The sequence below is a fragment of the Dromaius novaehollandiae genome, chromosome 3 (genome assembly GCF_036370855.1).
Source record: "Dromaius novaehollandiae isolate bDroNov1 chromosome 3, bDroNov1.hap1, whole genome shotgun sequence".
In the NCBI taxonomy this organism is placed as follows: domain Eukaryota; kingdom Metazoa; phylum Chordata; class Aves; order Casuariiformes; family Dromaiidae; genus Dromaius; species Dromaius novaehollandiae.
The window spans coordinates 60,946,013-60,973,537 of record NC_088100.1 but is presented as its reverse complement, the minus strand read 5'-3'; the positions used below and the strand labels follow the sequence as shown (position 1 = coordinate 60,973,537).

The window sequence follows — 27,525 nt, the reverse complement described above, 5'->3', positions numbered from 1 at the left end:
GTCCACAATATATATATTTTTTTAGTGTTGACCATAATGGACAATACAAATCACATATACAGGAGGAATTTATTCTTCATTACCAGAATTATCTGCTTCATTCATTGTTCAAATATTTACTCAGTTTGATCTGAAGACTTAATAGTTTGTATCTCAAGCCAAGAAAAAATGCAGTAGTAAGCCTGAATTCAGGCCTCATCTTCTTCTCATCTTCCTTTCTCCAGCGAGAAAAGCTCTTATTCCTCTCCCTCTCCTCTTTTCCCACCAATAACTCACTCTCAGCAATGAAATCCAGTGAAATCCAGTATGCAGGACTAAAGCCCTGTGAGGGATACATGTAATGGCCAGCATTCAAGCAGGAAACAAGCAGATTATTAGAGTTTATTTACGCTAGTAGATGCATTTGCAATTTTTTTTGCAATCTGTTAATACAGCACAGATTTCAAGTTTTCCGTATCATCACAGTTGTTGTTTCCAACCCCTGTAATCTGTCTTTCATGATGCCAGTATGGATGGCTCAGCACAGAACCTTCCTCGTGTTGCTTTGTTTTTGCAAAACAAAGATCTATCACACACAACAGCTGACTTTACAAAATCATTGCAGTCTTTTACCTGCTGGGTTTACAGGTTCTACATGAGCACAATCTTCATCTAAATGCATTAAAAAAATCTTTCCTGCCTTGGATTTGCATGGTAATTTGTACAGTGTTTATTGTCTGATGCAAACCAACATACTCAAATGGAGCTGATAGGCAACAATGCACTAAGACGCTCTGTTTGGAATTGCTTTTGTTTGTTTTGTGCGTTGTGAGTATATATAAATACGGAGTATACTGCAGATACTTACTTTGTTGTCAGTTACCACTGTGCTAATCCCAGTAACTTAATCTACAGACAAGATGATGTGGAAGCCCACCATTTCCTGCTCCCTGGATTCCAGACTTCTGCCTCCCTTGGGTTCCCTCTTCACCAGTTTGCTTGTGATTTCTTCTTTGAATTGATCGGCTTCTGCTTTTAGTTCTTAATGTGTCTTCTAATAGATTAAAAAGCCCTCCTACTGCCTGTTAACTCATTGTTAAGTTACTACGCAATTTGATTTTGCTAAACTGAACAAATAATTCTCTTGAAGTCTTGCTTTCTCCAGTCTAACAGCAGGTTTTGTCACTCTTTTCTTCAGTCTCTTGCATTTTCAGCATCCTTCTTTACATTTGCCCTGCTTCTTATCCTGTCCTCCCCATGAGCCCAAATTACATGCAGTACTTCAGTGTCAGTCTGATGAGTGTCACCTACAAATGTAAAATCACCTCCTTGCTGCTATTTACCATCTCATCAAATTGTATATGTCACAGTTGTGTTGTCTTGTTTTGCTAAATGTGCTGGTGGGACTCACTTTGACTTGCATGTCCTTTCTGAGCCTAGATTTGCTTAAGTTCTCCTTTTTCAGTGCAGTCCTCCATTACGTAGATGTGGTTACTGTTCCTTGCTCTGACATGCATTTAGCATCTGTCAGGATTATAAGACAACATGATTTCAACAAGCCCAGCTGATTAACTGACCTGCATCATTCGTCATCATAGATGTAGATTTGATGTAATGCTCTTTGCAGTCAGTGAAAGTAGTCCATTCAGTCTCTTGATCAGGCCCTTAGATAGATATAAAATGAGAATAACTGTGCTGAATCAGTGGAACTATGTAGCGTAAGAGGGGAAAATCAGGGCCCTCTGAATATAGGCTTTCTTTTTTATTTTAATGACATACAGAGAAAAAGATGTCATGCCTGTCTAGCTATGTGTGGAGCATAAAAGCCTTTTGAACAGTTTAATTAAGGGCTTTCCCTTTTTTTCCCAAGTGTGTACATAGTCAGATGATACAGAACATAGTAGAATATATTACTAGATGTGCTGTTGTAAGCATGTAGACTTTATTCAAAAGGAGAATGTAACTAAACTTCCAATGAGGAAAGAGCCAGAGGAGCCTTGTAAATCTGAACTTTTATGTTAGCTCTAAATGTGATATGACAGGAGTATTTTTATTTATGTCTGTAAGTTCTTTTTCTTTGAGGAGCAGAATTGTTGAACTTGTTTTCATTTCAATCTGCTTATATTGGTACTCAATTAAAAAATGTTAATTAACTATTGTTGCCAGTATTTTACTCTTGTTTTGTGACTGTTACTAGAGATTGGAGCTGAAAGCTATAAGGCTTTAAAAGGCTATTCATAGGTCCTCCAGAAACATTTGCAGTGTGAGAATCCTTCTCTGTAATTAATGTTTTTTTACTGGAGTTATTGAGTACCTTCATTATTTACTCTTGTGAATTGGGATACTACAGCTGAACTGAGCCCATAAATACAGTAAGTGATACAGAGGAGGTCCTGCTGTGAGCAGTGTTGTAGATGCCTGCTCTGTGTGGGTCACTGATTATCCACTCCAGACTCCTCAGTTAATGAACTTGGCCAGGGGAAGAAAAATTCCACACTAGTAATTTTTCAGTATTTCCAACATGACAATGGGCTATTTTGTGCGAGCTGCTTGTTTTTAATGAACCTGTCTCTGCCTTGGAATCTTGATCTCAAAATAATCATGTTCAGGCAGGGAATTTAAATATTTCTAGCTAAATAAGCAGGAAAAGAAGTAGTTTTTTGGGTTTTTTTAAGAATTTGTAAGTATAAGAGTAAATAGACCTGCTTTATGAAGGTTTTCTAAAGTACAATTTTTAACCATCATTTTTTTTTAGGGCGTAATTTTGGTCAAAGCCCAAGTAGTGTAATGGGGTGAGCATATAAAGACTCCCCCAAAGCTATGAACTTACTCTTTGGTCATTGCTTTAACTGTCTTGTATTAGTGCAGAGTAAAAGTGGGCACAGAGGCAGTTACTTTACCTGGTCACACCTTTCCGTGAAGATAACCTATTCAGTATGTCCCTTCCTTCTGTGAGTTTTTTTTGTGTGCTGCCTTCCTGCTACACCACCCTGGCCCCATTTAGCCTTGAAGTGCTTGCATGAGAACTTCAGGGATTTTACTTGACTTCTTCATACAACCTCCTTCTTTTCTAGGAAGGCCTCTTAGGCCAAAAGGTGAGAAATGTGTAAAAATACATTAGAATATTTGCTTTGTAGTGCCCACAGTATTTTTTGGAGGACTCGGGGGTTTTGGGGTGAAGTGAAGTATTTGAGGAGGAACAAAATGAATGTTTTTGGAATGTTTAGAAATATGGTTGAAATCCTCTCACACCTATGAGAGAGCAGCAAGGTAAGAGTAATGCTGTCTTCAGCAGGTAAATAAACATCTTGGCATGTGTACTCAGTGCCAAACTGTGGCAAAACGATATGTTTTGCTTGATTTAATATCAGTACAAGTCTTCAGACTTCCTTTTCTTCCTGTCCACCAGTCCTTAAACCACCCAGACAACTTTCACTCTGACTTGGGGAAGTCAGATATTTTGACTTCACTTCCCCATCTGAAAACAGGATATGTGAGAATTTTTTTTTTCCAATGTTTAGTGATACAGCATTTAGTAAAGTACTTTGTTTAATTCTTATTCTTTTTAATCAGTTGATTGTTTTTAGCTGATTTCTGTGTAATTATCAGAACAATAGTTGGCTAGACTCAAGGTTATTGTTGAAATAGTCCCTCTATTAGAAAGTCTCTGCCTTTGATAAAATACAACATCAAGGTCCAACAGTATGCTGTATCAGAATGTAAATGAGAGCTTTGCCGCTGGTTTAAGAGAGTGCATGGTTAGGCTTTAACTGTATAAATAAAGCAGGAAGTTCTTGTATGGCCCAAGGAGTCATGTAACTGCAATTATAGCCATACTTATAAGTCTGTGATCCAAGGTATAAGCTAAGGACCTTAGAGCAATAACCAAAAGTCTCTACTACAGAACAGCCAGGAAGCAATGGTAAATACTGTTATGTACACAGCCGTTACTTACCTGCCATTCATAGCGGGACGCCAGAGCTTGGTTACCATGGGCCAATGAAAAATGCTTTCTCTCTCGGCAATTGGTAAGAGGATGATAGATCTAACGACATCTGTACCGTGGTTTCTGGAACTTCACAACTTGATTTCCTTTGCTGAAATCAGATAAGGGAAAGCCAGTAACAATATTATCATTGTGGGAAAAGTCATCCCCATCGTTATCAGTCATGGAGGGTGAGTGGATGGGTCCTACTAAACTAGTTTGGATGGCTTGGCCATACCACCTTCCCCAGAGAAGCCTGTATTCCAGGTAGAATTGAAGAATATCTTCTTGTTCTGTTGAAAGTGTTATCTCAAGAGAGAGATACCATGTTATTTTCCTGAAAGTTTTCATCTTCATCATAGAATGTCTCCTAGGGCTTGTCCTTAACCAGCAGAGGCATTGTTGTATAGGGACGGTGGGTGCAAGTCATAGCCACATTAAGTGCGGGCTGAAATGGGAGTGGACTTTGCTGAAAGTGAAGTTTCCTTCCAGGACCCGCCTACACATTCCTGATGTATTTCTTGCCTGGCAGTGGCATTTCTTAGCTGGTTGAGGTAGGCTGAGCTGGATCAAAAAAATCCAACTGAAAATATTTTTTGCAAGTGTGGTTTTCAGATAGACTGGTTTCTTAACCTGGCTCAGCAAGTGACTACACCAGTGACAGTGCTGACAAAAGGGGAGTGATGAAAACCCCCAGAAAAGGAAAGATTTGACAGAACCCTACAGCAGCAGCCTACATTTATGTCAACTTATCATGTTCCTTCTGAGGCTGCGATTTGATGAGGTCACACAGTTTTATAAGCCTTAGTAGTAGCTATGGCTACATCATGTAAAGGGCTGATTTACTCTGTCAGTTCAGAATTGTTAAAAATATTTGATGGGTAACTTTGGACTGGCAGGTTTTTATTTGGTTGAGGTATAGTTTGTCCTTTTGCAGCTACTCTGAAGCTAGCATAAACTTAAACATTGGCTAATTTAGTCTTGACTCAGTGTTTAGTGGTTCAGTAGTGCGCGTCTTCTACATTCAAAAGGCACATTGTAATGTGAGAAGAGTTCCTTGGGATCCAGTTGCATTAACTGGTGAGAAGTGCTGTGGAACATCTGCACTCACCTTACCGAATTGTGAGTAAGCTGCTTTTGGGCTCATAATGTACCATCTTTGCGGCAGTGAATTCAGAAAAACAAAGAAAGATACAAAATTGAGGAATATAGCTCTTATTGCCATTTTCAGGTGCTAAACATGCAACTCTGCCATGGCTGCACAGTTGCCGCATGAGGCAGAGAGCTCGTGCTTGAATCTACAACAGCCAGTGCAAGAAGCCAGTTTTGTGATCAAAGCAGCTGATGTAGTCCAGAGGACCGAACATTGCAGATTATAGAGGTGGATACAGACTGCAGCTCTATGGTAGTTAAGCACTGGTATGGAGGCTGCCTTGGGAACGTAGAATTAGGAGATGATGGTCATTATATATAGGATGGAAAACTCAGCGGCAGCTGGTGATTAGTAACCAGTCTGGCTCTGGAAAAATCAATGATACAGGTTACTGCTGTCAAAGTGAGCCAGTCTGTAAAGCTTTTGCACAAGATAGCATGGTTGGGTTTGAGGAACAGACAAATTCTGTGAAACAGGCACTGATGATGTGACAGAGCATTGATGGGTCCTATTTCCATTCTGTGCCTCTTCCTTTACCTAGTCTACAATTAAGTTGTATGTAAAAAGCCATGCAGCTTGTTGTATGACAAAAGGTGATGTTCTGACAAAATCAGATCTCCACGGTATTTTTTACTATTGCATTTCTAAGTCATTGCCATATTTGATAGTATGTCAGGACAGCTATTCTATTACATGCAGAAGAGCAAATGTGCCAAACACAATGGATATTTAGCATCTTTCAAAGTCATTTAGTTTTTTTTAAACACAGTGAGCAGTGCTTCACAAAAACAGACAAAAGCCCAACTTTGATTACCACGCTCTGTAATGAAGTAAATTTAAGTACAACTTCTAAATTATAGTAATTGGTTGATAAGCTTTTGAAAGCCTGCTGGGTTATACTGTGTTTAAACACACCTTTCTTTGCTCTGAACTTTGCACCAGAAAGATTGCTTTAACTTCATGGTGCGCGGGGTGGTACATCAAAGCAATATCATAAATGAGAACTATAATCAAAATAAGTCATATGATTTCCTATAGAAAATTGAACCTAGCTGTCTTTTCATCTCAGTAATATTTTCTATTGCAAGAGTAAAGAGGTTAAGACATTAAATATATAGGATATTATACATATCTTATACAGGTCATTAAAAATAGTACTAATTACAATGTCCAAGCATCAGTCCAGGGCCTGAATTCTTTCTGCCTTCTTTCAGAGAAGGATATTCACGGTATGGTACTTGTTGCTCTCTGAGGTAAAAGCTAGGAAAAATACTGTGTTTGTGTGCATTTGTTACTGTGGATGGTGTGTACAAGAACAAATTAAAACATTTTTTTTTTTCTCTCCTGGTAAGTAGGAATGGGTCATCAAAGTTTATGAGGATTTCACTAAACACAGACCTCAGTATAGGTTGTTAAATTTCTTTTAAGAAATTTAATGTTAAATAAATATGTATTTTTAATCTCTGAAATACAGATTAGGTGAAAAATCAGTTTTTATTGCATACTTTTGGAGATCCTGCAAAGTGCGGTAGTGCACTTAGCAGTGCAAAAAATGCCTTCAGTCAGTGCATCTTCACAGGGCCATGCCATTGGGAAGGGAGGCCAAAGATTAATTCAGAATAAGCAACTTTATATGCTAGTCTTTTCAAACCATTCCAATGGTGTCCTGTGATCTAAGGTGTGTACGTAAAATTTTGTAGGGCCCTGGAACCAGTCTCTTAACAGGATTTTGGCAACTGGGAATTCCCTGTCCTATAAATGCTGGGATTGCTCCCCAAGAGTAGATGAGCAGGGTGCCCTTTGTGGTAGCTTTTGGGGCATGTCTCACCCATCTCCCTGTCTTGCAGTAGACTCAAATGCTTAAGCTAGCACCAAGCTGAGCCTCTTTGATTGATAGGTATGTACTCTCCATCTCCATAGCAGTACAGCTGTATTAATGTGCTGTTGAGCCTAGGCTGAGAAAGCCTTTCCTTTAACTGAGCTTGTGATTTGAGCTTTTTGTTTGTTTGTTCCCCTCCCTGTGTGGTATGGTGTTGACACAGATGCACAACTTCTGATTTTGGACAAGGTTGGTGGCTTCTGTACCATGCTCCATTATGTTAGTCTTGTGGAGGTTTTTGAACCCCTGTTTCCTTCATGCCCTTCCAGTCTTGTCACATGGATATTTTCACATGAAAATGCAATTCGTCTTTGATCCAAAAGGGCTTCAGCTCATTAGAGGATGTTTCTCCAGGCGGATTACCTTGCTCAAGTCACTAGTGGGAGTTATTCTTCGTAAACAGAAGAAACGAGGTCACATGTGGGTGTACTAATACATTACATCTTCATTTTATTTGCAATCTTCCATATAGGTAAGGGTGTAGATAATCTTAGTGCCACTACATGCAAACATTTTAAAGTGGGTTAATTGTATCTTTCTACACAGCTGTAGTTGTAATTCAGTTTACTGGCTTGGAACACTAAGTTTTTGGTTAGCAGTGTTGCTCTAGACAACAATTTTTGATATAAAAAACTGTTATTAGGCTACTATATATCTCTGCCTACAATTCTAATTTCCTTTAATTGTGACTAGAAGTTCTGCTCTGTTTTTATGGATTTCTTTCCTTCCATTCTATAATACCTATATTGTGTTAGTATATATGCTTATATATGAATAGATGATCTGGAATTCTATGGGGATTTGATTTCTGTTCTCCGTGGTGTGAAGATTTCATCCCACTTGAGCATGCAGGTCATTTTGTACATATGCCTATTAACCTCTTACTTAAGTTTTGCTTTATTTTCCTTTCATTTTGTTTTATTCAACCTGCAGATGAAGCTTGGAACGTAGAAGTCTTTTGGTACAATGTGCAACATCATCTATTAATGAATATCTCTGATTTAATATATAATATAATGGGGGACTTACGCTCAGAACAGTGTAGATCTGCTTAAAAGCTATTAAAATTGAAAAGATTTTCTGGTGAAATCCATCAGATATCCCACAATATTGTGGTCTTTGCAAAAAAACCTCTGTTCTTCAGAATGTTTGGAAAGTCGGAAGTCTAGAAATGAAAAGTAACCAGACAATTTCTCATTTTACACACCATTGTTCCAATAATTATAAAGGCTATTCAACTGTGACTTCCATCTAAAACTTCCTAGGTGATTAGCATCTCATTTCCCATTCAGGTATCCCGTTATATCATCACACTGTTGATATGAGAATTTAATCTGTTCATATTTAAGGCTGAAATAATCTTTTATAGGGCTCTGGAATTGCTAAACATATTTTGTTTTTATTCTTATCCCAGGTTTTATCTTTTAGATGCATCCCTCATTTTTGAATAAAAGGTACATTTATGCCAATACATTCTTTATATCATTACTGAATTATTTTCTGTTTGGTTTTAAAACCTTTTCCTCACTTACTTGTAGCCTAAATTATATTAAGAGTTTTCTTAAGACTGATGAAATTTATCTGAGTCAAAATATTAGCATAACATTATATAGTTTGACTTAGGGTAGGAAATCAAAAAACATTCAGGGAAAAATACCCTAACATCATAAGATGATTTGGAAAGTAGGAGCAACGCTTTTGCAGCTTATAATAACCAGTGGGTGAATTGTAGCATTTTAAAGCTTTAATTTTTAACTTTAACTATCTTTCTTTTGTTCTGTGGCTTGTCCTCAGCCAGCCAGAGATGATACTTTGTCCTGTTTCAGGCTGCCGCTGTCACCAGAAGCAGCTGCTAGTACGTTAAACAAGGAAATGACTTGCATGTAATGTGTATTTTTACTATAGACAGCAATACCTCTATGTAATTGCTACAGCACATGTTGTTTTGGCAGCACAGACCTTTTCCAAACTTTCCATTCAGTAGTAAGCTGAACTATATTTTTGCTGCAGACAGTGCCTTGGAGATACCTGCATATTATTTGAATGCAGGAGATTGATTGTTTTGCTGCCTGTAAATGATGGTGGTTTTCTCCTTCTTGGGACACTGGTACTCTCCTACACAGCCCCCATGCATGGGACTTTCATGAGAGCTGACAAACAATGTAAGGAGTGGGCTGCAGCAGCAGGAATAAAGAGGGCGAAAACCGCCAGTGAATCAAAAGGTCCTTTCCGTGAAGGGATAGCTGAACTCTACAGAAAGCTTAAAAGACTGCAGTCAGAATTCAGTCAGTAGCATTTTTGTATAACTCAGTCAAAAACAATATAGAATCCATCTTGCCCTTTTATAGCTTTCTCAGTACTAAAAAAGGACTCCTCCCATTGTTACTATGATAAAGTAGAATTCAAAATGAATTGTAGGTGAATTTATATGAAAGAGAATCTGGCATATTCCTGTTGACTTTAAAATGTAATCAAAATAATTAAGCAAATTGTCAGGGTTTTTGTTTCTTTGTTTTTAAGCAGCACCTAATAAATTCCCACAGCCTTTTATGGGTGTGAGCTTAACTGTTTGAGCTTAGTAAGGAACAGGATGATGCTGAACTAACTAGTAGGAGAACTACTAAGGATGGCATTTTCATCCATCTTTATTACAGTCCACAGCAAATCATGTTCTCAAGAGGAAGGAAAAGGGAAGTTCACCTTCCGTATATCTCTGTGGGACCTAGAGGAATTACTAGACTAACAGTGTAGAAGTGGCTATTGTTCTGTGACTGTCAAAGTATGAAATAGGGTATTTGCACCTCCAGCAGATATTTGTAATTCATGATGAAGAGACCATTACATCAGAGGCATGTTGCTGAGTTCACTCTTTGGCCTCACCAAACCCCCAAGGGCTAAGTGGTGAAAATACTTTGCACCCACACAGCACGTCCTCAATGCATCTAGGAAGCACCCTGCAGCCCTTACTGTGTACCAGGTGAGTGCCATAAGGCTTGTATCCCATGAGCCTGGCAGGGCTTCCTGGTTGTCCTCTCTGCCAGCAGCTTGTCTGCCACATGCAGAGCACTGGGGCATGCTGCGTAGCCATACCCACAGGGCCCTGCCTGCTGCTCTCCTCTCATAGCTACCTGATGGATCTTACTGTAAGAGTGTACACATGCTGTTAGTAAATCCATAGGGCCATGTCATCCTCCAGATCAAAAGCAGGACTTTCATTTATTAATATAGAGGCTGCCTTTGTGGCTAGTCATCATTACCTTTGGAGATGCAGAACACATGTTTTGCAGGCCTTTGTCCTGATCCCGAAGTACGCTGCATTGCTCATTAATAGTTGTCCGCAGGGGTAGTCTATCAAACAGTAGCCTGACAGTTTTACCTCAGGAAGTCCACTGTCTCCTTAATGGTCTTCAGTTTCTGTGAGTCCATATGCCATCCAGTCTGCTTGCAGCCGGTTGTCATCTGAGACGCGTGGGAGAGTACTGCTGCAGTGAGGAGTCATGGCACACTCAGCTGTGCCAGGATGCTGGTAGGACATCCATATCTATGTAGTGCCCTAAGGAGGAAGCTGGTGACCATTTCAACCGGAAGAGGCTATTGTTCTTTTTTCATTACCAGGGCTCCCTCATGCCTCTTGGTTCTGCTTTTCCAGAAGCACCTGCTCTGCAAGGTTGCCACCCAATTGCTGCTGCTAGGCACTGGGACTTGGCCTGCTCATCATCTGTTTGGATGAGCTCTCCGTAATATTGAGGAAAACATTAAAGCAAGGAGATGTTGTCAAGATGCCTACATGTTCTTTCTGCTAGACACACCAAGGTCTGTCTGCCCCAGTTTGTCTGGCTTGATAGCTTGGAAGAAAGCCAGGGTGGTTGGCAAATCCAGCTGTGTCAGGCTCACATATGATAACTGCTGGACAGATGTGACTCAACTATATATTCTGGTTCCCTTAAAGGATGTCATGCAGGTGTTTTCCTAAGGACTTCTAGGGTTAAATTACATTAAGGAAAGACTAATGACAAGGCTCAATCTGAGTCCTATGTCCCGTTCTGGGAAGTCTTCTGCAATGTCAAATTGAATGAATAATACAGGGGAAAAAGTAATGGCACAGGTTTTTTTGTGTGTGTGTGTGAGGTGGCTTAGCTACTCAAAAGGTCTTCATGTTAGGCTGGCTTGTGCTGTGTTTGAAGAGGCCTGTGTGTGAGGACGGGGGGATCCAGGGGTCTGGCACATAGTTTTTTAGGAATGCTGATTTAGGCTTCTCCAAGAAGGGTGCTTGAAGAATGGTGTCCGCCTCCTGCAATTACTGGAAAGTGTGGGGTGGCTTTGAGGTATCACACTTGGAAATATTCCCCCGGGGGCCCTCTGAGATTGCGCTAGAGTGAAGACAGTGTGAACCGGGAAGGACCTGAGCTGAAGAGAATTACTCAGGCAGTCTTGTGGAACAGTGTGGAGGCAGCTTCTGCGTATTATCTCCTATAAAGCAATATTGTATGTACTTGGTAATAAAAAGCCACAGTGATTCTCAGAGGGTATTGCACAAATCATGCTAACTGATTTACTTAGTTCAAAATGAGCTGTTATGAAACAGCAAAAAAGGGAAGTTGTCTAGAGGGCAGATAGCCCTAAACTCTTTATTGCACTTTCCAGATTTCAAAGAGCAAGGGGATCTGAGTACCTCAGGTAAAGACACACAACTGGTCTTGCATTTAGAGAACTGAGAATTCAGCAAATAGTATTGTTTAGGTATATGCGTATTTGTCATCTTTGAATGTCTGCTTTCTCCTTTATGTTAAAATGTGTTGTAGTTTTTGTGTTACAGAATTTCAGCTTCCCATGTTGAACTTCTCTGTTGACATTAATTATAGGTTTTAAATTCTTTTGAAGCTGACAAGTGTATGCTTCCATTTCAGTGTTAAGCTATTAGAAGTTTATAAATATATAATAAGGCTTTGTCCAGGTGCCTTGCTTTGGTGAGAGAAATATTCTTTATCCTTTGAGATAGAATTGACTACTTACACAATTAAATTGACTGCTTACACAATGAAATATTTCTTGTGTTTGAAGAAACTCTTAATATTGCAAGAGTGTGCTTTCAGGGCAGAAAATATTAAGAAGCAGTTTCCTTTAGTGCCTCTGGTAGGAAAGGGCTGAACTGTGTCACCTTGTTGGAAGTCAAAAGATGCAGTTCTTATCCACATCAAGCCAGGACAGTCAGTTCCTTCATCACCTCCCGAGCATTGCTGATATGTGCTGGTCCCCACAAGGGAGTGTGCATTTGAAATTTTTAGGGTTAAGGAAAACTTCAGAGCTGGAATCCCCCCAGAGTCCTGCCCGGGTTGGCGAGGCAGTGTGCAGGATGGGGACAGATGGAGCCGTAGGGCCGTGCACTTTTGGAGCTTGGAGTGAGCTTGCTGGGTGTGATGCAGCTTCTGCTCTGTTTTGCCTCATACCTTGTTCCCCTCCCTGTCTGGATTTGTAAGAGCTCTGCATACCCGGATTGAGCCCCTTCAGTCTCTCTCTCTTTCTTCCTTCCCTTTTCCCCCAGATTTCAGGCTTAGGCCACTGTCATGATATGATGCTTTCAAATTAATTATAATGGAATTTTCATATGTGACTTAATATTGCATGCAGCAAATGTTTTTTTCTGTGTACATATGATACTGTATAAAGACACATGGTATTTATTTGTAGAAGATGCGTTTCATAATGTGAAGTACAGATGTTCAGCTTTGGGAGCTTGGTCCTGTAACTAAAAACCACAGATAGCAATACTTAAGAGTACATGATATTGCTCTTGTTCTTCTGTACGCAGTGTATGAACATACGGCCAAAGAAAAAATAAATTTGTATTTATAGAAGCATCTGCATATGGATTGTATCTTATTTCAGGTTTTATGCAAAGCATTGTATTTCATTTTCCTTGATTATTACTGGGATCTGTAATCGTAGCTTCTAAGTGTTATGCATGAATATGTGCTATTTTTACCTTGTTTATGCAAAGGGACATGTCTAAAGTCAAAGTCATGAATTTAACTCCTAGATATATGGGGAAAGTTAAAAAATGGTACAGTGTCATTTTTTGTTTGCATTAGGACTTTGGTGATTGACCCTCCTCTGAAGTTTTTTGTTTGGGCATGCAATGTAAGAGTTATGCTAATGATGCAACCATTTTGAAAAGACTGATTGATAGTTAATGTTGCTTTATATAACTGATTGGCATCTTCCTGAAATAGGGTGATACCTCTTCAGAGCAATAATCATGGAGAATGTTATCAGCTGAAAAACCACGTGCCACCTACATGTGGATTTAGAAACTAGTATCTGTCATATTTATAAGATGCTAGTAAAGAAAGGGGCATTGGTTAGGAAGAAAAATGGAGGATTTTCCTAAGTAATTTCTATTAAGAATTATCATCTAAATAAGTTCAAAATCTAAGTAATTCCTAAATGGTTTTTACATAATACCGAAATTCCAGAATTCTTGCACTCCCTGTCTGCATCCTCTTTTTGACATATGTAATTTAAACTAAAGTTGGTAAGAGCTCTTCTGTTTAGTTTCCATAATTTTTAAAACACGTTTTTCCTCATTGTACTAGCAGCATATTTTTTTCGACTGTAGAAGAAACAGCCTTTGCGTTCTGTGAATATCAACCTTCCCGTTTCGAAAACGGTTTTGAACATTTCCTCTTGCCTACTTAAAAGAATGACCACAGTCTTCTATGCCTGTGTTAAGTTTTCATGATCTCGCTGCCCCTGTACTGACATGGAGGACACTGCATACTCCAGAAAGAGTAAGATTAAGAGTAAAGAAAGAAAAAAGATAATGCTGTGAATGGAAATAAGAATTACTTGTGTAAAATACTAGATTAACTAATAACAAAGTACATATGGATTTTTTTTTAGGGTTTTCCATTCTGAACAGTTGGTCGTATTAAGTAATTAGTTACTTAATTAGTGTATTTCTGTTTATTTTTTCTTAATTTCCAGTGTTTGTTTCTTGTCTGTTTTTTCCCTATTGTTTGTTTTGTATTATGTTCCCTTTGTTCCCCCCCCCCCAATGAAACAAAACAAAGCCTCTTTTAAATCCTTAGTGTTAGAAGTTTTGTTTTTGTATTCAAGACCTGACGCCCAGACTTTGCTAACGGGTAACACAGCTGACGATGCTGTGGTAGGCATGTCGTGATTTGGGACATCCTATCGGGACATCCTATCGAGGGAGACCGAATCTGATTCATGGCACTGGATGGTCTAACTTGCCCTCTGCATTGTTCTGCTGGAACCTGACATCAGAAAATGCGTGGTTTCTTCTTCAGTTTCTTCTTTGCCTCCTTATTGAAGTGTAGAACATTTTGGTTGCAAGCAGAAAGGTAGTTTTTGTTGTTGGTGGTGTTTTTTTTTTTTTTTTTTTTTCCCCCTCTTAACCTGTGGTAGTTTGAAACAAATGAGCAGCTGGAGCTCTTAAATTGCAGACCATGCTTCTACGGCATGGCTGCTGCTAGCTTCCAGACTTGCACATCTGTATACTTGATTTGTAAGTGAAGTGGCATACTATATTTATGCATGCAAGAACCAGTAAAGCTTTGCAGGGAGCTTAGTTCAAAAATCTACACACTTTTATATCGTTTCTGCCAATATTTGGAAAAACAGAGAGGGTAACAAAGGCAGAGAAGGAAGGACTGACTCTGTGGTTCTTGATAGCTTCCTGCTTTCTAATTTGTCTACTGACGTCTTATAAACAACCACCAATATGAGGGGGAGGGAAGATATTAACATAATTTTATTTTATTTTATGGGGTTCCTGCTGGGCTGTAGAACCTCTGGAAGCATTCGTCAGTGCCTGGTAGATAACAGAGAGGGCTGTGAACAGTTTAGTTGTTACATCCCGGGAACAGATATTTCCCAGGAGTGTTTGCTGAGAAAAAGGAATTCGGTAGAAAAAGAGAAGAAGCAATGGCTGAACCTGAATTAAAGCCTGCTTGCCTGTCCCTTGTGGTGTCCCTGGGGTTGGTCTCTCTTAACTCCCCCTTGCCTTCAGGGGTGCTTCTTGGCCTCTCCTACGTTTTGCTTCAGTTTCTGCACAGACCAGCATGCTTTGGTATCATTTAGTGGTGGCCTGCCTTGCGCGGACGTCTTCCTTCTGCTCTCTGTGCAGGCTCTTCTGCTGCCTGCTCTCCCTCTCTCCCCGCTTTTGTACAAGCATGTTTATCCACTTTGTCTTCGTGGTTCGTTGTTGGTGGTTTGTTTGGATGATGAAAGCAGTTTCCTTACCAAACGTCTTGAGATTTTGGCATGGATTTCCTTGTGTGCTGTTTGGGAAGGCTTATGCAAATTCATTTGTAATTTATTCTGGATATTAGGATTATATTGTAATAAAGTGACTATGCATGCGTGCCAATTTCCTTCAGGCATAAACAGAGTTACTGAACTGTGCTGTTTGCCCTATATTTATAACTAACAGGGTTATAGGTCTAACTAATAGGTTCTTTAACATGGTAAGAGCTAATGCTTTTAGAGAGCTAATTGCTTTTAGAGGCACAGAAGTGACTCCAATATCATTTCATGTCTGTAACTGTGCTTTACTAGATGGTCCTGGTATTTGTCGGGATAGCTGAAATCGGGCTTTGCTGACAGGCTTATTTTTTTCACTGTGAAAAGAAAAATAAATTATTTAACTCTCCTCTCTGTGCCTCTCAATAATGGAATTACAAGTACTGTATCTATTTCACTTTCCATTTTATTCTCTTTGATATTTGTAGAGTCTGAAGTAATCTTACACAGGCTTTATTCTCTTCTTTGTGAGAAGATTAGTTCCAGTGGTTTTCTTACAAGATTACAGACTTTCTTTTTTGAACAAAATGGAGTATACTTTTAAAATACATATGATATGTCTGAATACTTTCCCAATAAGCTGCGTGAGAGTTTTTATAGAGAACATATTTTGTGTATATTTTTGTAATGATATTAATTGTAGAGAATGAAAAGAATCAAAATTACAGAGGAAAACATCTCTGTCCATATGAGGACAGATGGTGTGGAAGGCAGTTGGACGGAATGAGAAAGGTACATGAATGGACTAAGGGACAGAGTGAAAAATATGAAAGCAGATTCAAGTGGCTCCATTATTTTCCTTGTTTTCCTAGCTCCGTGCAATATGTTTTGTTTAAAACTAGAGCTTTAAATATGATTAGGGTTGTCTGTAAGGGAAATATGCTGCGTGTCTGCTGAGGTTGAGGACTAACTTCTGTTTTCATTCAGTGGAGCTCAAGGTTCTGTAATGACTTCCAGCTCTTTTAAAAACGGGCACGAGTTGTTAAGGTACTTATAAAAATGTTGTGTGAATGTAAATATGTGGGTCATCCATTAGGTTCCCTCATCCCCCCCGTTTTCCTCCCTGGCAAATTTGACCCTCCCAGGAACAGTGATTTCTCTTCCTAAAAAATATGCTCTTGAACCAGAAATTTCTATATATGGGCAAAAAATAGACATGTATTTTCCAAGCCTTTGAGAGTCTTCATTCAATCAGTATGAGAATTAAGAAGTATTGGACTGGCAGAACCTGACACACCAGACTCTATTTGACCTGGTCAATACAGAAGTAAACACAACATTGTTTTCTTCTGATACTAACTCTCAGTTTAGCAAATCATGACAATTTTATCACAAATCTGGTCATATGTGATGTTCTGTTTAAAGCCACAAACCCGAGTGCCATGAGACTCACCTTTCACTAAAAGAAATAAGCAGCCTTCTGTCTCTTACGGTTGCAGGATAAAGCTAAAAGCATGAAACGAGAGTGTTGAACAGCTCAGGCACTGACAGGCAAACAGCCCCCCCAAAACAAGAAAACCCGATTAATCCAGTTATTTTGTGGGGATGGTTTTTATGACTGCAGCTGTGAATCCTGCATTCTGATTTCCAGTTGTGCAGGTTCACTTTTCTTCTGAAACAGTCAGGAATGGCATAGCCAGTTGGGTTTTTTGCGCATGTTCACAAAGTTAATATGCAGATGTGTATGTGTGTTACAGTTGTGACACCTTCTTTGATAATAAATTATTTTGCATATACACACGCAGGGGCCAATGACCTTGAAACATATTATATAACACCCTTTCAGATGGATGTGTACGGTATCAGTTTACCATAATTATAATTTATCTAATCAGAAATGGGAAAAATAGGTAGAGTCTAAACGGCTGTGTAGGAACAAGAGAGCCAATTAAAAGAAAAGTCATGAAATATTTTAATCTTCTTAGAACTGCTGTTTATAGTTTGGGCAGCTTAGATTTTGGCATCGTATCTGGAATCTCCCATTTTTGATGCAGTGGATTAAAACATTAAGTGTACTATTCTGTGTCGTTGCCACAACTTCCTTACCAGTTTCTCCAGTGGGGGACTGGGGTCAGGGAAGGAGGGAGGTCATCTTCACTAAAATAAAAGAAATCTTATGTGAGTAACAATGAGGATATGGCTGGAAGCAGTGTAGTTAAAATAATGGATATACACTTTTCAGACTTACACTCTGGCAGCTGTTTTGGATCTGTTATTCACAGAGTTGTTTAAAATGCTGAGGAATTTGTGTGTAGGGTCTGTTGTTGTTGTTAATCTCCAGAGAAGTGTTGAGCAGCTATTAACAGCAGCTGATGGTATTACAAAAAATCCCAGGAGACCTGATTCTCTTTGCTCAGCCTCTATAGTCATTTAGAAAGTTAGAAATGTTTTACACCCTCTTTGCAGTCACTTGGTACTCTCTCTCTGAAAGGAGAGCAGAACTTTGCCTGATTTCCTATGTTAGGGCTTTGCTTCTGAACTTAAGGAGGATTTGGGCAAGACCGAGCTTGCAGTTGATGTTCAAAATGTCCCCTAAGGTCAGGACGTAACTATAGGAAAACTCTTTAGTTGTGAAAGAACTGGGAATTTTATTTTGTTCTAGTTACTGTTATCTTTGCGTGTCCTGTATGACTTTTTTGAAAAGACTGAATCACAGAAGAGTTTGCAGTCAATCATGAAAAGAATAAATAATAGAAAAGGTAGAAAGGGAAGGATGCAGTTGTTGCAGCAGATGCTGAGTTTTAAAAGCTAGAGTGAAATGCAGAAAGAGAAGCTCGGTCTAAACCTTCTTTAATGCCTTTGGAAAGCACTTTAAAAGGGTGAGAATTACTGCATTGTTCTGAACATCAAATATCGAGACTTGGGTCTAGTTAGGAAATACTAAGGGATTCCCTGCTGCCCACAAAAGCTGGTGATACGAGCTTTTGTTTGCCAGGATGTTTTAGCTGTCAGTGAGATGAAAAGAATCTCTTTAATATGTTAAGCCATTAAAAAGTCAAAGACATTTATCTGTCTCTCTTTTTTGCTTTTTTTAACTGCAGTTAGGTAGTGTCACTACTCTGTCACTTTCTTCACAATAAAGCAAAATCAAGTTACTTTAGAACAACCTGCTTTGATGGGCGCATGAGTTACAATTTGATCTTTTTTAACAGAAGACTTTCAAAGCTGCTCAAAGCTGCTCTACAGAATACCGAATACTGTGCAAAGGAATAGGGTGGCAAATTCTTAAAGATAAGATTGAAACTAACTTGAGTAAGTGATTTGGTAATAGATGTTCTTGATTTAACCACATCCTCGGAATCAAGGCCTTGCATTATCTTGAGGCCTGATCATTTGGATTGTAGCTTTGCCTAGAAGCTGTGAAAGATCAGGGTGCCCTCCTGGAAGGCAGCATGGCTATAAGGAGTTCTATAAGAGCAGGCACTATGAAAAATTTATTTAAAAAAAAAGAAAAAGGCCCAGGTCTAACTGATGCACTTGTGAAAGCTGAGTGTTTTTGTGTTACGATGCATGAGAGAGCACAGTGGTGATTCTAGTGACTGCGTAGCTCAGTGTTTCCCGTCTCAAGCTGGATCTTTTCTGTGCTTTCTCCCAAGACCTTGCTGTCTAAGTATGCAAAGCAAGGATAGGAGACTCACCAAGTGAAGTGGCTTGTTGGAGATCACTTCCAAGGCCAGGGTCCCAGGCAGGAATATGCAGCTCAAGCCAGGCAACTTCTATAACTGTTAGGTTGGCACTTTCTCGGTTAATTCGGTTAAAAAGTCTTTGCACCTCAGAGCGTTGCTTGGCTTTTTGGATGGTGAGGAGGGATGGTGGGAGCTCTGAGCTTTGGAGCTTTATTTAGTCCCTGGCTTCCGTGGCACAGCTCTTAGGATGAGAAGTGGAACAGGAGACCACATTGTTTCCCTCTCCTTATTTTCCCTTCTTGTTTATTTAGATTTGAAAGAATGTGGGAAGTTCTGTGTTTATGTTTAAGACCACAGCATCCCATGGACGTGATTGCTCAGTAAATAGACTTCAAAATGGGCTGCAGTCCCCGAAGGTGTTCTTTGTGGTTGTTTATATCTATTTAGCTTTTGTACAAACTTAAAATTACTTCTGTAAATCACTGTTTTACTTTGTAACTTCTGTGTCAACAAGATAACTGTTTTGAGCCTGCTGCTCTATTTATAGCCACAGTGCTTGAGTCTTTCACAAATACACAACAGTACTTCCTTTTATCTGCCTTGCAGTTGACTATGCGTCAAATCCTGATCTTTAAAGCTACGTGGTCCAGCGGTGAAGGACTCCAGAGACCTGAGAAGTATTCTTGTTTCTGTCACGGATGTGCTCTATGAACTTGGAACAGCACACTTCACCTGTCTGGGCCAGCCAACCACCCTCTTTTTTTTTTTTTTTTTTTTTTTTTCCCTCTCCCAGCTTTATATATCTCGTTTATCAGGTTATTAATTCTTACTTGTGTTTGTATGGTGCTCAGTGTCAATGATCCCCAGTATCAGCTGAGGTGTGGCTGCAAAGGTAAGAATAATAGCTTTTAAGTAAATGGCCAAACTTACACTGGCTTTGGAATCCTCACTCTCCTGGCGCAAGTGTTTTAGAAGCTGCTGCATAATATAGCTGCAGTCAGATATGTTTTCTATCATTTTATTTAAGTCTGGAAGGAAAGTGCTGTTTTATTGGAGTACCCAAGCATGTATCCCTGAAGAGGTTGCAGTGTTTTAGATGTTGCCCATACAAGAACTGCAATAGCAATGGCTTATAGCCAGGACTACTTAGAAAAGCTTTTAAGGCCAAAAACATGGGGATTGTATTTTCAGTGCACAGCATAGGTAATAATCCAGTTTGACAAATAATTCTATCACTTGATAATACAGTGGTGGGTTTTTTTTCATTGTTCTCAAAAGTTGGCTAATGTAAATAAATGTTCATAAAACTTTTAGTGTGGTAGGGCATTGAATCAGCCATCAATTTAGAGCCTGTTTAAAGACAATGTTTAAGACTCCCATAGACTTTGTTAGGCAACTTGCAGAAGACCCTTATTTATATAACCCCGAAGAGCTGAATCCTAATTGAGGTCAAACCCAGAAATGAATCAGGTGGCCTCTTCCCTTTTTCTGGTTGTAACACCTTATAAAGTTGTGACAGTTTTTATTCAGGCCTGAATTAACAGATGTGTCAAGACAGACTTAATTTGGCAAAAGCAGCTGGAAAGAAGGACCCTGTACAGAAATTCCTGATTTGCATGCAGGAAAGCATTTCTTGCTGTTATGCCATTCTTCCCTTTTACTTACGTTTCATTTTTTCACAGAGTAGATAGATAATGGGTTATAGGGACTGATGTCTTCTTTGCTTTATGTTCATACAGTATTTAACAGCTGGACCTTGTCCTTTACTGGAATTGATGAGCTTTCCTGTAGTAATGCTGTTAGACCAACTCCACTTCTCTTTCAACAGTGCTAGTCTATTCTGTTTGGTTCAAGAGTATATTTATAGTTCCTAGTTTTTATTGCAGTGAACACGCTTCCATTTAGTATGTCTACCTTTTGGTATATTTGCACATCTACGATATGTATACCTATATATAGTGTGTAAGGATACCATACAATTATTGTGTTCGTATAGGGGATGTAGAAAAAAAGATGACATTCAGATCCAAGATTAGAGGCTAGTACTATAGAAATGAGAAAGCTACCTTGTTCTGATCATTCGCTGTTTTAAAAGGCAACATAATCCTTATTTCTTAAGGAGGAAACATGGAATTGAGGGCAAAATTAGCTTTCTTTGAAATGAATTTATCTGCAAAGCCAGTGAAACTACAATTTTTCTAGCTGGTTAATCTGAAGTAATCAGTTTCTTATTATCTGGCTGCTGTGGGTTACATGTAACATATCACTTATAAACTGCTAAAAAGACAGAGGAACAGACAAGAAGATTTAGATTTTATAGGAAAGAAAATAAGGAATAAAGGCAACTGCACTAGTATAAAGTGGCTGTTGATGAGATGAAAATCAGACTGACAGAACTTGAAGAAAAAAGTGACCCCTTTTTTATTACTGTGTGAAACAGTGATAAATGTTATGGGTCATATTTTCTTACAGGCTGAGAAAGGCAAACTGTTGGTTGCAAAAGGAAAAGCCTAATAAAGGAAAAGCAAAATATTTATCTTCTCTCTTAAGTACTTGCCACAACATGGAGCTCACCAGTGCCTAGTGAAATAATCCAAATCTGTTTTCTTTTCTAGTAAATTGTGCCCTCATAATTTTACAAAGTATACAATGTGTAGTGTTCATTACAAGAATTGTTTTTAATGGCTCCCCTCTGGAAGATCTGGAGTGCCTCGTCTCGCTTCTTCCTTCATGCTTCTAATAAATAAGTGCATCTCCAGTGGGTGGGGCAAGAAGATTAACTCTGGTAAGAAACTGCAATAAAGGGATGTTTAACTATATTGAAGACTTGGTTTTATACCTGGAGGCTCAGTTTTGGACTGAGATAAGTAGGCAAAAATCCCATAGACTGCAAAGGGCATGTGTCTGAATATCAGAGGTCAGGACTGACTGTATAATTTGGAAATATGAGTATTGCACTCCTCCCAGTAAAGCTATTTAAAGAATGAACTACATACTAATGATTGGAAATAGAAGTCAATAAAATCTTAATGTAGAGAGATTGAGAGTGTTGTTAGCGAAGACTTTAGTGCAAATAAGGGTTTTCTGAGGGGAAGAAATACTGCAAGAGAATAAACTTTCCGTTTAGTGATCAGGAATTCTGAGTGAATAGTCTTTCAAGATTAGTCTAAGTGATTGTGTTTGTTAGCAGGAGTTTAGTTTTTTCTGGGAGAAGAAAAAGGATTCCGTTGAAGGAACGTATTCATGGAAAGCAGTTGTGTTCCTGAAATTTTAGATAGAAAAACTGAACACCTAAAAAGTGAAGAATGTGCTGGGGAAGCAACCTCTTTTCTGCTCTCTTAATAGTTTTTTGTAGTGGACTGTGCTTATTTCCTAGTGCTGTTTTTCTTTGGAAAGCAGTCTAGAAAACTTTTAAAAGCTTGCAGCATGGGATATTTGAGATCCTTTTTCAAGTTTAATTTATTTTGAGTTTTGCTTTGAATGTGTCATTAATTATTTTTAAAGCATGTCTCTTTTACAGATTCTTTAAGATCTTATTACTAAAACTGATGGTTTGTTTCCCTCCTCCTCTTCTCTTTTTTTCTTGGCCTTGGCTTGTTCCCACCTATGTATTTTTATTCTGTGGCATGCAATTGGTGCTCAGTAAACACATTGTTGGGAAAGGATTGAATTTAGTGGGAGATCACTTCAGAAAACCCATGTTCTTGGTCTTGTCAACAGAGAACTAAAAATAAAAATCTTAATTGTCAGCCTTTTTTCCGCGATGCTGTGCATTGATTTATATTCTCTTTCTTTTTTCCTCTACACCAACACGATGATATAAAGGTTAGCCTCATTATCCTCAAAGTATCTTTCTCATTCGCATCTCTGTGTGCATGGGGGTTTGTAGGGCAGAGAGCTGAGCGTGCCCAGAACAGCTACTGCACAATTCATGCAGGAGGTCCTGCTGCGTCACAGACATCCCACTTGAAGTGAATGAAGTCAAAACAAGGAAAGGCTGAATTGTGCGGACCTGACCGGCTCTATCAGTTTTAGCAGCTATTCTCTCCCAGTGTGAGGTCTATTTGTGTCCTAGCCCGTAGAAATGATAATTGTGGATGTGGACAAATGCAGAACAAGGAGATGGCTTCGAAAGAGTTTGCAATCTAACAAAAAATTGGGGAGAGCAGATTGACAAAGTCAGACAAGGGAATACACAGAAACAGTGAGATCAGTTTGAGCAGTGTGGTCATTTGTGGTCTTAGCTCTTGGAAAGCCATACTGCTGTAAACTCTAAGTCTGATAGCTCTTAACAGGCCTAAAACCAAAATGGAATTTGAAGGAGAGATTTATAGGAGGGCTATGAAGTTTTTGTGCAAATGTTTCTTGGGTGGTTTTCCTGATTGCTTGTGTGCTCCTTGCTGTGGTCTTTCACAGCGAGAAGTGGCACCGTTTTTTGCTCAGTGGTGGCAGTTGCTATATTGATTCATTAATGAGATATGAAAGGGTTAGTTGTGAAGAGAAGTAGCTGCAAGAGAAGTAGCTTGTGTTTGCTCGGCTGGAGCAGGCCCATTGATTGAAACAATGAGCAGGAATATGTTCCTGGAGGCACCTCTGAGCAGATGTGAGTGACCTGTGGTTGAAGGGTGCTGTCTCTGAGAATTAATGGAATATTTTTAATATATAGCCCCGAAAATGGGCTTGAGTGTTTTCTGCCAAATATCAGATGTGCATTTCCGGACACAGACTTCTCTGAGATATAATTTAATTTGGGGAACGTAAGGGATTTTCTTTTTTGGAAAAACAGGACGAGCATTTCCTTGGAAGTGTGGCATAGAACAGCTGTCTGCAGCAGAATACTCCCTGTGAATTTGCCAGAGCCCCCCCAAAAGCATGTGCTTTTTGCTGCTGTGGCGTGTTGCATTGATCGTTTGCACGCTGTGCTGCGATGGTTAAATTTCAGCTGCTGTGGGAGAGTGAGAGCAGGGAGTTCCAAAGGTGAAAGGCCCCTGCAAAATGAGTGAGCGGCTTCAAATGCCTACATGGAGGGATGATAAGCTGAAGTCTGACCTTGCTAACTCTGCAGCTCAGGTGTACAGAGTCTGTTTCTATGAAGGATTTAGACTGCTTTGAGCACTTTGAGCGGACAAGGAAGGGAGCTTGAGGAATGGCTGGCAAGTCCAACGTGCCTCCCAAGGCTAATGCTGCTTGGTTAAAAAGCTGCAGCACTCTGCAGCCACTTCCCCTTTTGAGGAGGTTTCTTGTGCAGCTCCATGAACATCTTTTTACAACAATTAGTGGCGGATATGCAAGGAGGTCATGAACAGAACATGTCTGCAAGGAGAGGTTTAAGAGCCTAGGTAGTTACAAGGAGAAATTGTGTTTATTTGGGTAACGTGCTACCAGGAAGAGGTTATCACCATTGGTGCACAAACCAAACACTTTTCTGTTTTCTTCCTGGACTTTCAAATATGGAGAGGTTTCAAATGGTGTTGGGGTGCCTATTAGCTTGGAAATTCATTGTCATTTATTAACTTGTACCTGGAGCAGAGAGGCAAGATGGGTGGGAACTAATAGACCTTCCATAAGACTCTTTACCAAGGCTCTTTACCTTTAAAGGCAAAGTCCATATAGTTAGTATTTCTTATCAGAGACTCGAGCGTGTGTGGTGTGAAAGGATTTGCGACTTGGACACAAAAGGAGCTTATCTTCAGGGAGAAAGGTATGGCTTTTTTGCTTTGGGGTAACCAACAAGCATCGGTTGTCCCCAGATAAAATGTGAGGACTAGGTGCTTTTGTTTTAACTCCAGATAAACTGGTGAAGTCAGCCAAATGGGAAGGTAGGACTGACTTTACTGGGTTTACATTGCGATAAATCCACAATGCTTGATCTTTACTGTGTGTTTTTTTTCTCAGGATAAGTGGTATTTATTAGTTAACCCCGAACTATGCCTGCTTTTTTTAGCTACGGAGACAAATTCAGGCATGAAAGACATCTGAAGCTGTTCCTGAAATGTTAAGAATTTACTTTTTTTTTTTTTTTTTAATACAAAGAAGAATTTTGGGTATACTGGTGTAATAGTAGAATAAGTTAGTTTAGAAAAGACCTCTGGAGGTTTTCTTGTCCACCCTGCCCCCCGGTCAAAGTAGGGCCAACTTCAAAGTTAGATCAGGTTGTTATTTGTGTAATCCATCTCCTCTTCCTGAAACTGTGAATCAGTTTGAGGCATTTGATTTGGCATATTCGACTGTACGGATGACCTGTAACTTAAGTGACATCATAATAAACTTTGCACTTTTAAAGATGAAGTCTTTGCTAGGTCAGTGGTAATTTTGCCATTGACTTCATGAGGTCAAGATTAGCCTCAGCGATATCAGCTTGTTGGTTTCTTTTTTCTAGTTGAAGCTCTACTTAAGGCTTTTAGTAAGGATCTTTCATCTTAGCAAAATAAATTTGCTAGGGTGTAGTAAAAACTAGTAACATTAGACTGTAAAAATGGTAAGCTTTCCGTCAGAGGAAGCAAGATAGAAACAATCAACTTTTATTAAACCTTTAGACTCAACTGTTTACTTTACAAACTATACTTTTAGTAATTCTACTCTGTCCTTTCCCAGCTGTGATTAAGGTCATGGATATTAGGCATAACTTTATAAAAAATAAAAGAAGCAGAAAAGCAAAGCAGAGGGTGTGAGTAGTGTCAAGCTATGATAGTTTATTCAAGCAGAAAAGCACTTTTCAAAATTTCGTTGTGAACAGTGATGCTGGGAAGATACCTACCATGAAGTTAGTAGAATTGACTATTTTGAGTTGAATTAAAGATCTAATGTAACTAGGATTAATAGAACTTAGAGTAGTTATTTCCTCTTTAACACAGACTCCTGTGCTGTTCCAGATTGGGAGGTATGTGTAGCAGAAATGTTAAATTTAAAATATATTCCAGGTATTAAAAGTCATTTTTAATATCTTGATTTGCATTTTAACAGTAGCTTGCTTTAATACTGTTTTCATCATTATCTCCCTTCACAGATATTATTATGGCCTATATTTTTAAAATACTAACCAAGAATTGATTTTTTGTTTTATGTGTATAGCCGCAGGTCTGGCCAGTATACAATGAACCATGAAGACTCCAAGAAGACCCCTGATGGAGCACCATTTGATCGTTCGGGTTCCCAGGACTCCTTGGATGAATTATCTATGGATGATTACTGGAAAGAACTTGAAAATATCCATGAAACCAGGGGAAATAATCATGAGGAACAGGAAGCACTTGTGGTGAAAGAGCCAGATGGTAATGAAATTCATTGTTGTGAATGATCACCAGTTTGCTGCTTCAGGGATTTACTTTAAGTCTTATTTCAAGAGATGGCACCCAGCAAACCCAACTTATATCGAGGAGGTTACTCTGTTGAAAACTGACTATTGAAAATTCAGTTGTCTCTAACACACGTCACCAGAAACAGGCAGTGCACTGATATATTGGAGAAAAATAAAATAGTAGTTTTCCTTTAAATGGTATTTGTAGAAAATCAGAAAGGTCTGTGTATTTGCAAATTATAGCAGCCTAAGCTTTATTTGCAGTTTACTGTTAAACTAACTTACCCTTTCATTCCTTCATGAAAGTAATTTGTTATTGTAGCTATTGTGGATAGCAGTCTCACGATTTAGAAGACAAGTCAATGATTAACTATATTTAAGTTTAGTAAGTAACTTCTGGACTTGTAACCATAACTGTTGGGGTTGGTTCATTGTATTTCTGTTTCCTTGAAGCATCAAGCATGGGTCACTCCTAAGGGCATGAGCTTACAGGAAGTGGGAATTTTTTTTATTTTTAATATCCTATCAGACAAAAGAGGAATAATGTTCTTAATTTGACTGCTCTCTGAAAAGTTCATGTTTAACAGGGCAGTATCTTCCCCTCTCAGATTCTTATGAGAGGTCCACAGTCTTGAAAAGAATAGTAAGTTAAAGCAGTGAGCTTTACATTTTAGTGTAGCCTCTATGTGACTGAGGAGATTCATTAACTTTCAAAGGTATTTGTACTTCTGACTCCTTAGGTGCTTTGAAATATCACCATTATTTACCCATACCCTGCAGAAGGTAGGAGCACAGCCTGTGGAGAAAGTAGGAAGGCTCAGAGCCAGCGTGCCCTGTGAGCCAGGCACCCAGCGGAGCTACAGGGCACTCTTCTGAACAGCAGCGCCAGCCTTTTTGCAATGTGTGAACCTCTTCTCTTCCTCCAGCTCTCTGATGCCTGCTATTCAGGCTCTTCACTCCAAAAGCCACTGTTTCCTTCTTCATTTGCTGAGGGATGTCAGCAGTCAGCATAACCCAGATTGCTACCAATCAGAACTTAGTGGCAGTGTTTAAAAGAAAGTATGATTAGATGGATGGTGATTTCAGAAGCAGAAGTTTTGCTATCAGTGACAGTATTTAATAGCTTTCTCCTCCTTCATGTGCAGTGATCAGTCGATAAAGGATGCTGCATCAGCTATAAGACTAAAGCAACAGTTGTTCTGTGGGCTGTCAGCAGTTTGGAGACCATGTCATAAGAACAGATTAAAAAATAGCATTAAGGTGACCCTTTAGACTGGTTTG

At 39.1% G+C, this 27,525-nt stretch overlaps 1 protein-coding gene across 6 annotated transcripts in view; it reads left to right on the top strand.

Annotated features, from left to right (window-relative positions):
- The window catches only part of ARHGAP18 (Rho GTPase activating protein 18), a 97,435-nt gene that overhangs the window by 32,255 nt on the left and 37,655 nt on the right, over nucleotides 1-27,525 (top strand). For 3 of the 6 annotated variants that reach the window (XM_026120163.2, XM_064508967.1, XM_026120156.2), the window contains exon 2: nucleotides 26,019-26,218. In XM_026120163.2, coding sequence (XP_025975948.1) covers nucleotides 26,019-26,218 — 200 coding nt within the window. Of the gene's footprint in view, nucleotides 1-19,553; nucleotides 19,840-21,562; nucleotides 21,733-24,585; nucleotides 24,649-26,018; nucleotides 26,219-27,525 lie in introns of those variants that run through there. The other 3 variants (XM_026120177.2, XM_064508969.1, XM_064508970.1) reach the window with 3 other exon arrangements.